This window comes from Salvelinus fontinalis, chromosome 5, assembly GCF_029448725.1.
Source record: "Salvelinus fontinalis isolate EN_2023a chromosome 5, ASM2944872v1, whole genome shotgun sequence".
Taxonomy (NCBI): Eukaryota; Metazoa; Chordata; class Actinopteri; order Salmoniformes; family Salmonidae; genus Salvelinus; species Salvelinus fontinalis.
Genome location: NC_074669.1, coordinates 24,026,936 through 24,042,792, shown reverse-complemented (window position 1 = coordinate 24,042,792; position 15,857 = coordinate 24,026,936). Strand labels below are relative to the sequence as shown.

General features: G+C 50.7%; 1 protein-coding gene across 10 annotated transcripts in view; it reads right to left on the bottom strand.

Annotated features, from left to right (window-relative positions):
• The window catches only part of dab1a (DAB adaptor protein 1a), a 300,794-nt gene that overhangs the window by 19,807 nt on the left and 265,130 nt on the right, over positions 1-15,857 (bottom strand). For 7 of the 10 annotated variants that reach the window (XM_055922911.1, XM_055922912.1, XM_055922913.1 and 4 more), the window contains 5 exons: positions 12,475-12,573; positions 9,818-9,949; positions 3,515-3,634; positions 1,936-1,974; positions 1,489-1,551 (listed from right to left, as the gene is read on the bottom strand). In XM_055922911.1, coding sequence (XP_055778886.1) covers positions 1,489-1,551; positions 1,936-1,974; positions 3,515-3,634; positions 9,818-9,949; positions 12,475-12,573 — 453 coding nt within the window. The remainder of the gene's footprint in view (positions 1-1,488; positions 1,552-1,935; positions 1,975-3,514; positions 3,635-9,817; positions 9,950-12,474; positions 12,574-15,857) is intronic. The other 3 variants (XM_055922916.1, XM_055922919.1, XM_055922918.1) reach the window with 2 other exon arrangements.

Below are 15,857 nucleotides of genomic sequence, written 5' to 3'. Positions count from 1 at the left end.
TATCAGAGAGAGACATGCAATAAACTGGTCTGTCTGTGGTCGTGTCTCAAATAACAGCATTTTCCTCGTGTAGTGCACTACTTTTGGCCAGAGCCTGGGTATTAGGGTCTATTGAGACACAGCCATAGACAGAGAGAGACAGAGTGATACACGTGAATGTCTCTATATGTGTTATCTGCGTTTTGTTCGATTCACTGATGATTCATTGTCCCTGACGTGTCAGACTGACAAACGAATCCACCTGATTGATCTGTTGTGAATGGAAACGTAAATAAAAGCCTGATGGACAAACATTTCTGTCCATCATAACAGTCTGACGACCACAGATTTAACCAACCAGGCCACCCGTGACACAAGTTGGAGTTCGTCATCCTCGGGAGATGATGTGGAAACCAGCCACTAGGGGCAACGGGGAGCGCTGTTACCTTCAAGTAGGTTTTGGTTTTGCTGGGCGTGAACATCTGCCTCTGGTGCCAAAGGTCGCAGCGATAGAAAGTTGTTTTTGAGATTTGGTTTTAAGCCTATACCAAACCATAACCCTTACCTTAACCATTCAGAGTTATCACCTAACCTTAAGATTTCAGAGTTGATGCCTACATTTAACCCTAACCTTAAAAATGTGGAGTTAATGCCTAAATGTAACCTTGAACACTTTGAAATGTAACGTTTGGAACAACTTTGAAATTTGACATTTGAGAAACATGGATGAACGTCTAATTCTGACGTGAGTTTGTGAGAGCTAGTTGGATTTCCCAACACCTGAGTACTCTCTCCACCATCTCTCCTCCCTCCATCTTCCCTAATCACTCTCCTTCTCCTGTTTTTTTCTCTCTCTCATCCTTCTTCATCTCTCCATCTCTCAGATTGTTTGTTTCTAGAGGCAGACATCTTTTGGCTCTGTGGCACACTTCTAACACGTCTTCTCGCATGTGTGTTTGTGAGTGTGTGTGTTCGTGTGTGTGTTAGAGCGCACTCTATTTTCAATCCATTTTATTTAAAGATCAAACGAAAGCCTGGTGATTAATCTTTCCCCCTCGCTCATTCCCACTCCCTCTTTCATCTCCGCAGGAAAAGAGAGGAGGGAAAAGGAGGAGGGGTCTGCCTTACTCACAGGCCAAGAATAACACCACACACACCTCCCCCATTTCTCCATCGCCTGGAGGTCCACCCAGTCCTCCTGAGGAGAGTACCCAGAGAAAGGCAATCTCCCCTAGGATAAACTTAGTCAGATAGCCCCTGATCCCTCTCTGGACACTGGGTCTGCACCACTGCATGTTGTTGGCATAGTCTATTACCAGCCTCTGTTTCCTATGTTTTCCTGTGCATGCATGTGTGTACATTTTTCTCTCGGGTTTCAGTTGTGTGTCTGTCAGTAGTGAAGCTGTAGGTGATGTTATTCTCTAATCATCTCTATTCCCATTGGAACCATGCTCCTGTCACTCACACAACTCCACCAATAAAATCCAAGCAGAGGGGAGGGGCTTGTACCTGATAAATGCTCTCTTCTGATTGGTCACGGATGGGCTCGTGTCCCGCCTCAAACACAATGTACTACAACACCGGCAGCAGAGGGAGGAGGGGAGTGGAGGAAGAAGGAGAAAGAGAAAAATAGGAAATAGGAAATAGAAGAAAAAGGAAAAGGAAAGACTGAGAATAGGAAGCAAAGATGTGATTGGTCAAACAGAATCATCTGTGGGTCCCGCCCCCAAGCAATCCCAGATAGATACCCTCAGACATAGACACACAAACACGCACACACAAAACCACAACCACGCACAACTCAGTCTGTCTGACCAGAACCCTGGGACTCCCCCACAATCCCCCGCAGACACAGAGAAACAGGAAAGGCGATTGGAAGATTAGAAGCATTAGAGAGAAACATTCTGATTGGATAACAGCATTATAGAAGCCTTCTGATTGGTGTTTAGAAGTTACCTGGTAGACCGGATCCTCCAAATCTTCTTCCAGAATAGTCTAAAGACAGACGGACGGACGGACGGAGAAGGGGAAAAGAGAAGATAGAAAAAAAGTAGAGAGGGGATAGAAGAGTAGAGAGGGGAGAAAGAGAGTAGAGAGGGGATAGAAGAGTAGAGAGGGGATAGAAGAGTAGAGAGGGGATAGAAGAGTAGAGAGGGGATAGAAGAGTAGAGAGGGGATAGAAGAGCAGAGAGGGGATAGAAGAGTAGAGAGGGGAGAAAGAGAGTAGAGAGGGGATAGAAGAGTAGAGAGGGGAGAAAGAGAGTAGAGAGGGGATAGAAGAGTAGAGAGGGGAGAAAGAGAGTAGAGAGGGGATAGAAGAGTAGAGAGGGGAGAAAGAGAGTAGAGAGGGGATAGAAGAGCAGAGAGGGGATAGAAGAGTAGAGAGGAGATAGAAGAGCAGAGAGGGGATAGAAGAGTAGAGAGGGGATAGAAGAGCAGAGAGGGGATAGAAGAGTAGAGAGGAGAAAGAGAGTAGAGAGGGGATAGAAGAGTAGAGAGGGGATAGAAGAGTAGAGAGGAGAAAGAGAGTAGAGAGGGGATAGAAGAGCAGAGAGGGGATAGAAGAGTAGAGAGGAGAAAGAGAGTAGAGAGGGGATAGAAGAGCAGAGAGGGGATAGAAGAGTAGAGAGGAGAAAGAGAGTAGAGAAGGGATAGAAGAGTAGAGAGGGAAGAAAGAGAGTAGAGAGGGGATAGAAGAGCAGAGAGGGGATAGAAGAGTAGAGAGGGGATAGAAGAGTAGAGAGGGAAGAAAGAGAGTAGAGAGGGGATAGAAGAGCAGAGAGGGGATAGAAGAGTAGAGAGGAGAAAGAGAGTAGAGAGGGGATAGAAGAGTAGAGAGGGGAGAAAGAGAGTAGGGGGGAGAAAGAGAGTAGAGAGGGGATAGAAGAGTAGAGGGGAGAAAGAGAGTAGAGAGGGGATAGAAGAGTAGAGGGGAGAAAGAGAGTAGAGAGGGGATAGAAGAGTAGAGAGGGGATAGAAGAGTAGAGAGGGGATAGAAGAGTAGAGAGGGGATAGAAGAGTAGAGGGGAGAAAGAGAGTAGAGAGGGGATAGAAGAGTAGAGAGGGGATAGAAGAGTAGAGGGGAGAAAGAGAGTAGAGAGGGGATAGAAGAGTAGAGAGGGGAGAAAGAGAGTAGGGGGGAGAAAGAGAGTAGAGAGGGGATGGAAGAGTAGAGAAGGGATAGAAGAGCAGAGAGGGGATAAAGAGAGTAGAGAGGGGATAGAAGAGCAGAGAGGGGAGAAAGAGAGTAGGGGGGAGAAAGAGAGTAGAGAGGGGATGGAAGAGTAGAGAAGGGATAGAAGAGCAGAGAGGGGATAAAGAGAGTAGAGAGGGGATGGAAGAGCAGAGAGGGGAGAAAGAGAGTAGAGATGGAAGAGGAAAGCCAGGAAGATCAGTGTAGTTGACAGATAGAGGCAGTAGCACCAAGCATTCCCAACAGATAATCACATAGTATACACAGAACAGCCCTGTCACCTCTTCTGCATTATGAGTGTGTAAGTGAATGTGAGCTAAAAGCGAACGCGTGTGTGTGTACCTGGTACACAGCCTGTTCACACTGTTTGTCTTTCTGGGCTTTCTTCTCCATCTCCTCCCTCTGTTTGATGTCATAGATGAGCTGGAACAGGTCCCGGAGGTCCAGGATCACTGGTTCTGCCTGGGAGGTGGAGAGGAAGTAGAACACTGTTATATAGCTCTGTGGGTAACCAACCAGGTCACCCGGGATACAAGTCACTATTCGACGTTCATCCATGCCCGAGGTCGTCAGGAGAATGACATGATAACCAGCCGCTAGGGGCAACAGTGAGCACTGTTACTTTCAAGTAGGTTTCAGTTTTTCTGTGGCGTTGTGGATGGGCTCGGGGATGGGCGTACGCATCTGTCTCTGATTCCAAAGGTTATAAGTTCAAATCCAGCAATAGAAGGTTGTTCTGAGATTTTTGTTTTAAGCTTATCCCAAGCCTTAACCCTTACATTTACCATTCAGAGTTAATACCTAACATTAACCCTTACCTTTACCATGCAGAGTTAATACCTAGCCTTAACCCTTACCTTTACCACTCAGTTAATACCTAACCTTAACCCTTACCTTTCCCATGCAGAGTTAATACCTAACCTTAACCCTTACCTTTACCACTCAGTTAATACCTAACCTTAACCCTTAGCTTTACCATGCAGAGTTAATACCTAACCTTAACCCTTACCTTTACCATGCAGAGTTAATACCTAACCTTAACCTTTACATTTACCATTCAGTTAATACCTAACCTTAACCCTTACATTTACCATTCAGTTAATACCTAACCTTAACCCTTACCTTTACCATGCAGAGTTAATACCTAACCTTAACCCTTATCTTTACCATTCAGTTAATACCTAACCGTAACCCATACCTTTACCATTCAGAGTTAATACCTAACCTTAACCCTTATCTTTACCATTCAGTTAATACCTAACCTTAACCCTTACCTTTACCATTCAGAGTTAATACCTAACCTTAACCCTTACCTTTACCATTCAGTTAATACCTAACCTTAACCCTTACCTTTACCATGCAGAGTTAATACCTAACCTTAACCCTTACCTTTACCATGCAGAGTTAATACCTAGCCTTAACCCTTACCTTTACCATTCAGTTAATACCTAGCCTTAATCCTTACCTTTACCATTCAGAGTTAATACCTAACCTTAACCCTTACCTTTACCATTCAGTTAATACCTAACCTTAACCCTTACCTTTACCATGCAGAGTTAATACCTAACCTTAACCCTTACCTTTACCATTCAGTTAATACCTAACCTTAACCCTTACCTTTACCATGCAGAGTTAATACCTAACCTTAACCCTTACCTTTACCATGCAGAGTTAATACCTAACCTTGACCCTTACCTTTACCATTCAGAGTTAATACCTAACCTTAACCCTTACCTTTACCATTCAGTTAATACCTAACCTTAACCCTTACCTTTACCATGCAGAGTTAATACCTAACCTTAACCCTTACCTTTACCATTCAGTTAATACCTAACCTTAACCCTTACCTTTACCACTCAGTTAATACCTAACCTTAACCCTTACCTTTACCATTCAGTTAATACCTAACCTTAACCCTTACCTTTACCTTGCAGAGTTAATACCTAACCTTAACCCTTACCTTTACCATTCAGTTAATACCTAACCTTATGTCACGCCCTGGCCTTATTATTCTTTGTTTTCTTTATTATTTTAGTTAGGTCAGGGTGTGACATGGGGAATGTTTATGTTTTGTTGGTTTTGGGTGTTTATTTGGTAAAGGGGTTATGGGGTGTAGTAGATGGTTTTGTGTTGAGTGTATATGTCTAGAGTTGTCTATGTTGGTTAGTTATCTAGGAGAGTCTATGGTTACCTGAATGAGTTCCCAATTAGAGACAGCTGATTTCGGTTGTCTCTGATTGGGAGCCTTATTTAGGGTAGCCATAGGCTCTCATTGGTTGTGGGTAATTGTCTATGTAAGAACGTTTGTAGCCTGTATGTATGTGCACAACGTTTGTAGCTTCACGTTCGTTTTGTTGTTTTCTTGTTTTGTTAAAGTGTTTTTGTGTCTTGTTCATCTTCGTGGTATAATAAAAGAAGATGGCTTATTTTCCAAATGCTGCATTTTGGTCCGTTAATCCGCCACACGATCGTGACAGAATTACCCACCATAGGACCAAGCGGCATGGAAGGCGGCAACAGGACCTACCTACACAGGATCTCTGGAGTTGGGAGGACGAATTGGAAAGAGATGGACCTTGGGCGCAAACTGGAGAATATCGCTGCTCTCGTGTGAAAGGTGAGGCAGCCACAGCCCAGGAGAGGTGGTTTAAGGAGGCAGCTAGGAGACGTGGATGGAAGCCGGAGAATCAAGCTCGAAACCGGAATTATGAGGGGACACGTCTTGCACGGAAGCCCGAAAAGCCCGTGAGTAACTCCCAAAAATTTCTTGGGGGGGGGGCTAAGGGGTTGTGGGCCAAGGGCAGGTAGGAGACCTGCGCCCACTTCCCAGGCTAACCGTGGAGAGCGGGAGTACGGGCAGACACCGTGTTACGCAGTAGAGCGCACAGTGTCTCCTGTACGTGTGCATAGTCCGGTGCGGGTTATTCCACCTCCCCGCACTGGTAGGGCTAGATTGGGCATTGAGCCAGGTGTCATGAGGCCGGCTCAACGCGTCTGGTCTCCAGTGCGTCTCCTCGGGCCGGCATACATGGCACCTGCCTTACGCATGGTTTCCCCGGTTCGCCTACATAGCCCGGTGCGGGTTATTCCACCTCCCCGCACTGGTTGGGCGACCGGGAGCATTCAACCAGGTAAGGTTGGGCAGGCTCAATGCTCAAGAGAGCCAGTACGCCTGCACGGTCCGGTATTTCCGGCGCCACCTCCCCGCCCCAACCCAGTACCACCAGTGCCTCCTCCACGCACTAGCCTTATGGTGCGTGTCTCCAGCCCGGTATCACCAATTCCGGCACCACGCACTAAGCCTTTTGTGCGTCTCCAGAGTCCTGTGCATCCTGTTGCTGCTCCCCGCATTAGCCCTGAGATGCGTGTCCCCAGTCCGGTACCACCAGTTCCGGCCCTACGCACTAGGCCTAATGTGCGTCCCCAGGGTCCAGTATGCCCTGTTCCTGCTCCCCGCACTAGCCCTGAGATGCGTGTCCCCAGCCCGGTGCCACCAGTCCCGGCACCACGCACCAGGCCTACAGTGCGCCTCAGCCGGCAGGAGTCTGCCGTCTGCACAGCGATGACTGAACTGCTCGTCTCCCCAGCGCCATCTGAGCCATCCGTCTCCCCAGCGCCATCTGAGCCATCCGTCTCCCCAGCGCCATCTGAGCCATCCGTCTGCAATGAGCCTGCAAAGCCGCCCGTCTGCCATGAGCCTGCAAAGCCGCCCGTCTGCCATGAGCCCACTGAGCCGTCCGCCAGACAGGAGCCGCTAGAGCCGCCAGCCAGACAGGAGCCGCTAGAGCCGTCCGTCAGACAGGATCTGCCAGAGCCGCCAACCAGACAGGATCTGCCAGAGCCGCCAACCAGACAGGATCTGCCAGAGCCGCCAGCCAGCCATGAGCAGCCAGATCCGTCAGCTAGCCATGAGCAGCCAGATCCGTCAGCTAGCCATGAGCAGCCAGATCCGTCAGCCAGCCATGAGCAGCCAGATCCGTCAGCTAGCCATGAGCAGCCAGATCCGTCAGCTAGCCATGAGCAGCCAGATCCGTCAGCTAGCCATGAGCAGCCAGATCCGTCAGCTAGCCATGAGCAGCCAGATCCGTCAGCTAGCCATGAGCAGCCAGATCCGTCAGCTAGCCATGAGCAGCCAGATCCGTCAGCCAGCCATGGGCCATCCCTCAGTCCGGAGCTGCAGTCCCTCAGTCCGGAGCTGCAGTCCCTCAGTCCGGAGCTGCCATTCCTCAGTCCGGAGCTGCCCCTTACCCTGGTGCTGCCCCTTACCCTGGTACTGCCCCTGACCCTGGTACTGTCCCTGACCCTAGTACTGCCCCTGACCCTGGTACTGCCTCTTACCCTGGTACTGCCCCTTAGTCCGGAACTGCCCCTGAATGCAATGGGGTTAAGGTGGAGGGGGGTCGTTTGGAGGAAGCCTAGGAGGTGGTTAGGTACTGTGGTGACGTGGGGACTACGACCAGAGCCGGAGCCGCCACCGTGGAGGGGAGCCCACCCAGACCCTCCCCTAGACTGTGTATGGTGCGCCCGGAGTTCGCGCCTCAAGGGGGGGGTTATGTCACGCCCTGGCCTTATTATTCTTTGTTTTCTTTATTATTTTAGTTAGGTCAGGGTGTGACATGGGGAATGTTTATGTTTTGTTGGTTTTGGGTGTTTATTTGGTAAAGGGGTTATGGGGTGTAGTAGATGGTTTTGTGTTGAGTGTATATGTCTAGAGTTGTCTATGTTGGTTAGTTATCTAGGAGAGTCTATGGTTACCTGAATGAGTTCCCAATTAGAGACAGCTGATTTCGGTTGTCTCTGATTGGGAGCCTTATTTAGGGTAGCCATAGGCTCTCATTGGTTGTGGGTAATTGTCTATGTAAGAACGTTAGTAGCCTGTATGTTTGTGCACAACGTTTGTAGCTTCACGGTCGTTTTGTTGTTTTGTTAAAGTGTTTTTGTGTCGTGTTCATCTTCGTGTTATAATAAAAGAAGATGGCTTATTTTCCAAAAGCTGCATTTTGGTCCGTTAATCCGCCACATGATCGTGACACCTTAACCCTTACCTTTACCTTGCAGAGTTAATACCTAACCTTAACCCATACCTTTACCATTCAGTTAATACCTAGCCTTAACCCTTACCGTTACCATTCAGAGTTAATACCTAACCTTAACCCTTACCTTTACCATTCAGTTAATACCGAACCTTAACCCTTACCTTTACCATTCAGTTAATACCTAGCCTTAACCCTTGCCTTTACCATTCAGTTAATACCTAACCTTAACCCTTACCTTTACCATTCAGAGTTAATACCTAACCTTAACCCTTACCTTTACCATTCAGTTAATACCTAGCCCTAACCCTTACCTTTACCATTCAGTTAATACCTAACCTTAACCCTTACCTTTAACATGCAGAGTTAATACCTAACCTTAACTCTTACCCTTGCCATTCAGTTAATACCTAACCTTAACCCATACCTTTACCATTCAGAGTTAATACCTAACCTTGACCCTTACCTTTACCATTCAGAGTTAATACCTAACCTTAACCCTTACCTTTACCATTCACAGTTAATACCTAACCTTACAATTCCAGAGTTAATACCTAGCCTTACAATTCCAGAGTTAATGCCTAAACTTAACTTTAAACAAAAATTTGACTTTTGGAACAACTTAGAAATGTGATGTTTGAGAAACATTGATGAACGTCTAATTCTGACGTGTGACTGTGAGAGCGAGTTGTCACACACACACACACACACACACACACACACACACACACACACACACACACGCAGGTGTACACACATACACAAGCATGCGCATACACACACACATCACCTCACATTCACATTGTAATAAAGCATTAGGATGTGAGGTCTTAGTTTCACTATGAACAGATTCGGAGCAGAGAGCTGGGGATTCTGAGGGGTGAGCCTGGGGAACAAATATAGATCATGTTGAATATTTGATTGAGGCATAACAGGGAGTTCCCAGACAGTGTTCGGACATCACCAGTATAGTGCTGCGTTCCAACATGTTCATACTTCCTTCCTACCACATCTGAACTCTGATTCAGTCTTAGATAAATCATGTAGTGTGAGTCTCAATCTCTTCTCTCCTTTCATCACTTTCTTTCCTCGCTCTCATCACTTTCTCTGTTCCCTCTCTCTTCTCCCTGTATATAATTAGTAGTGAACAGACATCTCTCTTGTCGCCTCTGTCCTCAGAAAACACCACAGGGACGGAACTCTCCTAGCACACCCAGAGGAATACATGGCAGCTTGGGTTGCTCTGTTTCCCAGGGCGCCAGGTCAGTTCCTGGGTGGATTGACGGGCCGTTAGAGGTGATGACACACTCACACACTCATCGAGTCGCTACGGAAAATAATATGGCAGCAGAGAGCAGAGACAGCCTCACACACAACACAGACACAAAACACAGACACGAGACACAGACAGCAACAACACAGAGAGAATATAGACACACACACAGCAGAGCAGACTGGGCTCTCTATCTGTAGAGAGCTGGTTGAAGGGTCCGTATCTTAATGTGAACAGGACAATGTTCCCTGGGGCCAGCAGAGGACAATGGAGGAGTCATGGACAACAGAAAAGCACACAAAGGCATGTACACACCAACAAACACTGTGTGGTACTCACAGACTGTGCTGTCTTGATGGCTACGAAGCGGTGGTTGCCCTCTTTCCCACAGACATAACCAAAGGCTCGGTGGTCTGTGATGTCCTTAGCGATGTAAGAGATCTCATGGACCGCATGGTGGTGCTGGAGGACCTGAGAGAGACCAGGCAGAGAAACACAGTCAGAGACTGGACCCCTGATCTAGAGATAAAAAGAATGAGAGGAAAGAAGGTAGGAGAGAGGAGAGAGAGGAGAGAGGGAGAGTACAGAGAGAGGAGGGAGAGAGAGAGGAGGGAGAGAGAGAGAGAGGAGGGAGAGAGAGAGGAGGGAGAGAGAGAGAGGAGGGAGAGAGAGAGGAGGGAGAGAGAGAGAGGAGGGAGAGAGAGAGAGGAGGGAGAGAGAGAGAGGAGGGAGAGAGAGAGAGGAGGGAGAGAGAGAGAGAGGAGGGAGAGAGAGAGGAGGGAGAGAGAGAGAGGAGGGAGAGAGAGAGGAGGGAGAGAGAGAGAGGAGGGAGAGAGAGAGGAGGGAGAGAGAGAGAGGAGGGAGAGAGAGAGAGGAGGGAGAGAGAGAGAGAGGAGGGAGAGAGAGAGAGGAGGGAGAGAGAGAGAGAGGAGGGAGAGAGAGAGGAGGGAGAGAGAGAGAGGAGGGAGAGAGAGAGGAGGGAGAGAGAGAGGAGGGAGAGAGAGAGAGAGGAGGGAGAGAGAGAGGAGGGAGAGAGAGAGAGAGGAGGGAGAGAGAGAGGAGGGAGAGAGAGAGAGGAGGGAGAGAGAGAGAGGAGGGAGAGAGAGAGAGAGGAGGGAGAGAGAGAGGAGGGAGAGAGAGAGGAGGGAGAGAGAGAGGAGGGAGAGAGAGAGAGGAGGGAGAGAGAGAGAGGAGGGAGAGAGAGAGGAGGGAGAGAGAGAGGAGGGAGAGAGAGAGGAGGGAGAGAGAGAGGAGGGAGAGAGAGAGAGGAGGGAGAGAGAGAGAGGAGGGAGAGAGAGAGAGGAGGGAGAGAGAGAGGAGGGAGAGAGAGAGAGAGGAGGGAGAGAGAGAGAGGAGGGAGAGAGAGAGAGAGGAGGGAGAGGATCTGGCAGTACTTATTTTCAGAGCTCAGACAGCTCTCAGCAGGAAGTGGCCCTCACACACCCCTTGCCAAATTGAGGACAGACGGAGGGAGACAGTCACACTATTCCCTGTGAGCCTCTGTTGTGTTTTTGTGCCAGGCAGGAAGAAGGGGGATTAGACCTCCTCAACCCATACACACACACACACACACACACACACACACACAAACACACACACACACACACACACACACACACACACACACACACACACACACACACACACACACACACACACACACACACACACACACAAACACACACACACACACACACACACACACACACACACACACACACACACACCCGCCTGCTCGTTTAACAGTCTTTAGTTCCCCTACTCCCTCCAGTTTAGCCAGAGCGTTTGCGCCAGGGAGGGATGGCTGTGCCCATGGCAGATGGCACTGGTTGTCCCAGAGAATGGGAGCAGGGACTGAGTCTACCCACACACTCACACATACTTACACTGACTTCCAAACACGTAGGTGTGTGTGCGCATCCGTGTACGTGTGTGTGTGTGAGTGTAAGTGGCAATGACAGTCGCGTCGCTGCAGGCAGTCGAGATGATCATTTCATCTGCTCACTGGATGTGTCACTACAGGCAGAGGCAACCTCAGAACGCAGCACTGACACCCAAAACACAGAGATGTGTATCTGTCATCCCCACACAGAGCTCCGACAGTATAGAGCACCCAGCAGCAGCTAGTGGTAGGAGACAGGGTGTGGGTGTGGGTGTGTGACTGGGTGGGTGTGTGACTGATGCATTCTATATTTAATAAGTAGGCTGATGATTGTCATCACTCCCATTGACTGACCTGACAATAATAAGAGCCCCTCCCCTCCAATAACCAAGCCAGCAGGAGAGGCCCCGGGGCCACACGCACAAACACACAGGACGTACCAACGCCCACACAAGCACGCACATCCCGTGCCGGTAGATTGAACCCCGGTTTCTCGTGCGAGGCTGAGGCTGGAGAGGGGCTGACACACTTTTACATTCTCTCTTGAAGGCCTCTCTTTCCCTCTCTCCACCCCTCCATCGCCTCGGTGACCATGACGGAGAGAGAGCCAGAACACGGGCACCCGCCCTCTGTGGGGACGGAGGAGAGATTAATGTTCCCTCGCTCCTCTTCTCTATCCTCCACGACCTTCCCTCTTCCGTGAGAGAGCTCATCCATCCATAAGGGGGGTTGGGGGATGTAAGCAATATGGCTGCAGTGTGGGAGGTAGAGAGGCAAGGCCACATACACACAAACACACTCACAGGCACACACCGTGGCACCCTGTACACAGAGAGAGACAGACTGCACTGATATCAGACGATAAACCAGGTTTGTATTCTGATCTCCTTAGGAGGTTTCAATTAGGTCCTCCTGATTTCCCCCGGGACTCTTTAGAGCTGCCTCATTACCAAGCCCACCTGTCCCCTTGGACCAATACCTCAGACACACACACACACACACACACACACACACACACACACACACACACACACACACACACACACACACACACACACACACACACACACACACACACACACACACACACACACACACACACTCTGAAACTCACCCCAAACTTCTCATCAAAGATCTTGATCCCTCCAAAGGAGACAGTTAGAAACACCTTCTGTTTGTGGTCTCCTTTAGACCGCCCTGCTGCTGCTATACCCTACAGAACACACACAAAGAGACAGGATATAGACACACACACACACGTCTACTTACTGGAAATGGAGAAGAGCAGAGAGGAGGAGGATAAGAGCAGAAGTGTGTGTGTGTGTGTGTGTGTGTGTGTGTGTGTGTGTGTGTGTGTGTGTGTGTGTGTGTGTGTGTGTGTGTGTGTGTGTGTGTGTGTGTGTGTGTGTGTGTGTGTGTGTGTGTGTGTGTGTGTCAGGGTTTCCGCTAGCCGGTAATAGATGGCTTTTGTCTGATAAAAAAAAAAATAGAAAAGCAGATCAATAAAATTAGCGCCGGCCAATTGTCCAGTCGACGTAAATACCAAAATACCAGTCGATGTAAATACATTTGACTGGTCATGCTTATCGGTCTACAGGTTAATTTGCATAATTTTGTGGAATTAAATTAGCGTGTGTGTACAGTCTATTCGTTATGTATCTTAGCACACGTGTACAGCATACATATACAGAGCCTTCGAGTGGAAAATCTGTCTGACAGCAGAAGAGCTGCTGCCACAGCTTCTGTTATTCTAACATGTTCACAGTGCACATCACAATTTGTTAAGAAGGACCACAAACCATTGCATCCTCGACTTGCATGTTCTGTTAATATGAATTACGATAGTTTAAATGTGATTTCTGTCATTCTGAGCACCGTGGGTGGACGCCTTAATCAGTTTACGCATCCAATGCAAAAGGCTTCGGTAAACTTCTAAAATGTCCGGTAAATTAAAATGTTGCTGGTCAAATGTCCGGAAACCCTGGTGTGTTTATTTAATGTCTGGATGAGCACATTGGGAAACAAGTTGATCAATGCACCGTTTGCCTCTGCTCCTCTCATCACCCCTCACTTCCCCCCTCACCTCACTTCCCCCCTCACCTCACTTCCCCCCTCACCTCTCATCACCCCTCACTTCCCCCCTCACCTCACTTCCCCCCTCACCTCTCATCACCCCTCACTTCCCCCCTCACCTCACTTCCCCCCTCACCTCTCATCACCCCTCACCTCTCATCACCCCTCACTTCCCCCCTCACCTCTCATCACCCCTCACTTCCCCCCTCACCTCACTTCCCCCCTCACCTCTCTTCACCCCTCACTTCCCCCCTCACCTCTCATCACCCCTCACTTCCCCCCTCACCTCTCTTCACCCCTCACTTCCCCCCTCACCTCTCTTCACCCCTCACTTCCCCCCTCACCTCTCATCACCCCTCACTTCCCCCCTCACCTCTCATCACCCCTCACTTCCCCCCTCACCTCACTTCCCCCCTCACCTCTCTTCACCCCTCACTTCCCCCCTCACCTCTCATCACCCCTCACTTCCCCCCTCACCTCTCTTCACCCCTCACTTCCCCCCTCACCTCTCTTCACCCCTCACTTCCCCCCTCACCTCTCATCACCCCTCACTTCCCCCCTCACCTCTCATCACCCCTCACTTCCCCCCTCACCTCTCTTCCCCCCTCACCTCTCTTCACCCCTCACTTCCCCCCTCACCTCTCATCACACCTCACCTCTCCTCACCTCTCATCACCCCTCACTCCCCCCTCACCTCTCATCACCCCTCACTTCCCCCCTCACCTCTCATCACTCTCACCTCTCCTCACCTCTCATCACCCCTCACTTCCCCCCTCACCTCTCATCACACCTCACCTCTCCTCACCTCTCATCACCCCTCACTTCCCCCCTCACCTCTCATCACCCCTCACTTCCCCCCTCACCTCTCATCACACCTCACTTCCCCCCTCACCTCTCATCACCCCTCACCTCTCCTCACCTCTCATCACCCCTCACTTCCCCCCTCACCTCTCATCACCGCTCACCTCACTTCCCCCCTCACCTCTCATCACCCCTCACTTCCCCCCTCACCTCTCATCACCGCTCCACTCACTTCCCCCCTCACCTCTCATCACCCCTCACTTCCCCCCTCACCTCTCATCACCGCTCACCTCACTTCCCCCCTCACCTCTCATCACCCCTCACCTCCCTCACCTCTCATCACCCCTCACTTCCCCCTCACCTCTCTTCACCCCTCACTCCCCCTCCCTCTCCTCACCCCTCACTCCCCCCTCACCTCTCTTCACCCCTCACTTCCCCCTCACCTCTCACACCCCTCCTTCCCCCCTCACCTCTCTTCACCCCTCACTCCCCCTCACCTCTCCTCACCCCTCACTTCCCCCCTCACCTCTCTTCACCCCTCACTTCCCCCTCACCTCTCTTCACCCCTCACTCCCCCCTCACCTCTCCTCACCCCTCACTTCCCCCCTCACCTCTCTTCACCCCTCACTTTCCCCCTCACCTCTCTTCACCCCTCACTTCCCCCCTCACCTCTCCTCACCCCTCACTTCCCCCCTCTCCTCTCATCACCCCTCACTTCCCCCCTCACCTCTCCTCACCCCTCACTTTTCCCCTCACCTCTCCTCACCCCTCACTCCCCCCTCTCCTCTCCTCACCCCTTACTTCCCCCCTCACCTCTCCTCACCCCTCACTTCCCCCCTCACCTCTCCTCACCCCTCACTCCCCCCTCACCTCTCTCACCCCTCACTTCCCCCTCACCTCTCATCACCCCTCACTTCCCCCCTCACCTCTCCTCACCCCTCACTTCCCCCCTCACCTCCCCCCTCACCTCTCCTCACCCCTTACTTCCCCCCTCTCCTCTCATCACCCCTCACTTCCCCCCTCACCTCTCCTCACCCCTCACCTCTCCTCACCCCTCACTTCCCCCCTCACCTCTCCTCACCCCTCACTTCCCCCCTCTCCTCTCATCACTCCTCACTTCCCCCCTCACCTCTCCTCACCCCTCACTTCCCCCTCACCTCTCCTCACCCCTCACTTCACCCCTCTCCTCTCCTCACCCCTCACTCCCCCCTCTCCTCTCCTCGCCTCTCACTTCTCACCTCTCCTCACCCCTCACTTCCCCCCTCTCCTCTCCTCACCCCTCACTTCACCCCTCACCTCTCCTCACCCCTCACTTCCCTCTCACCTCTCCTTACCCCTCACTTCCCCCCTCACCTCTCCTCACCCCTCACTTCCCCCCTCACCTCTCCTCACCCCTCACTTCCCCACTCTCCTCACTTCCCCCCTCACCCCTCACTTCCCCCCTCACCTCTCCTCACTCCTCACTCCCCCCCTCACCTCTCCTCACCCCTCACTTCCCCCCTCTCCTCTCCTCACCCCTCACTTCCCCCCTCTCCTCTCCTCACCCCTCACTTCCCCCTCACCTCTCCTCACCCCTCACTTCCCCCCTCTCCTCTCCCCACCCCTCACTTCCCCCCTCTCCTC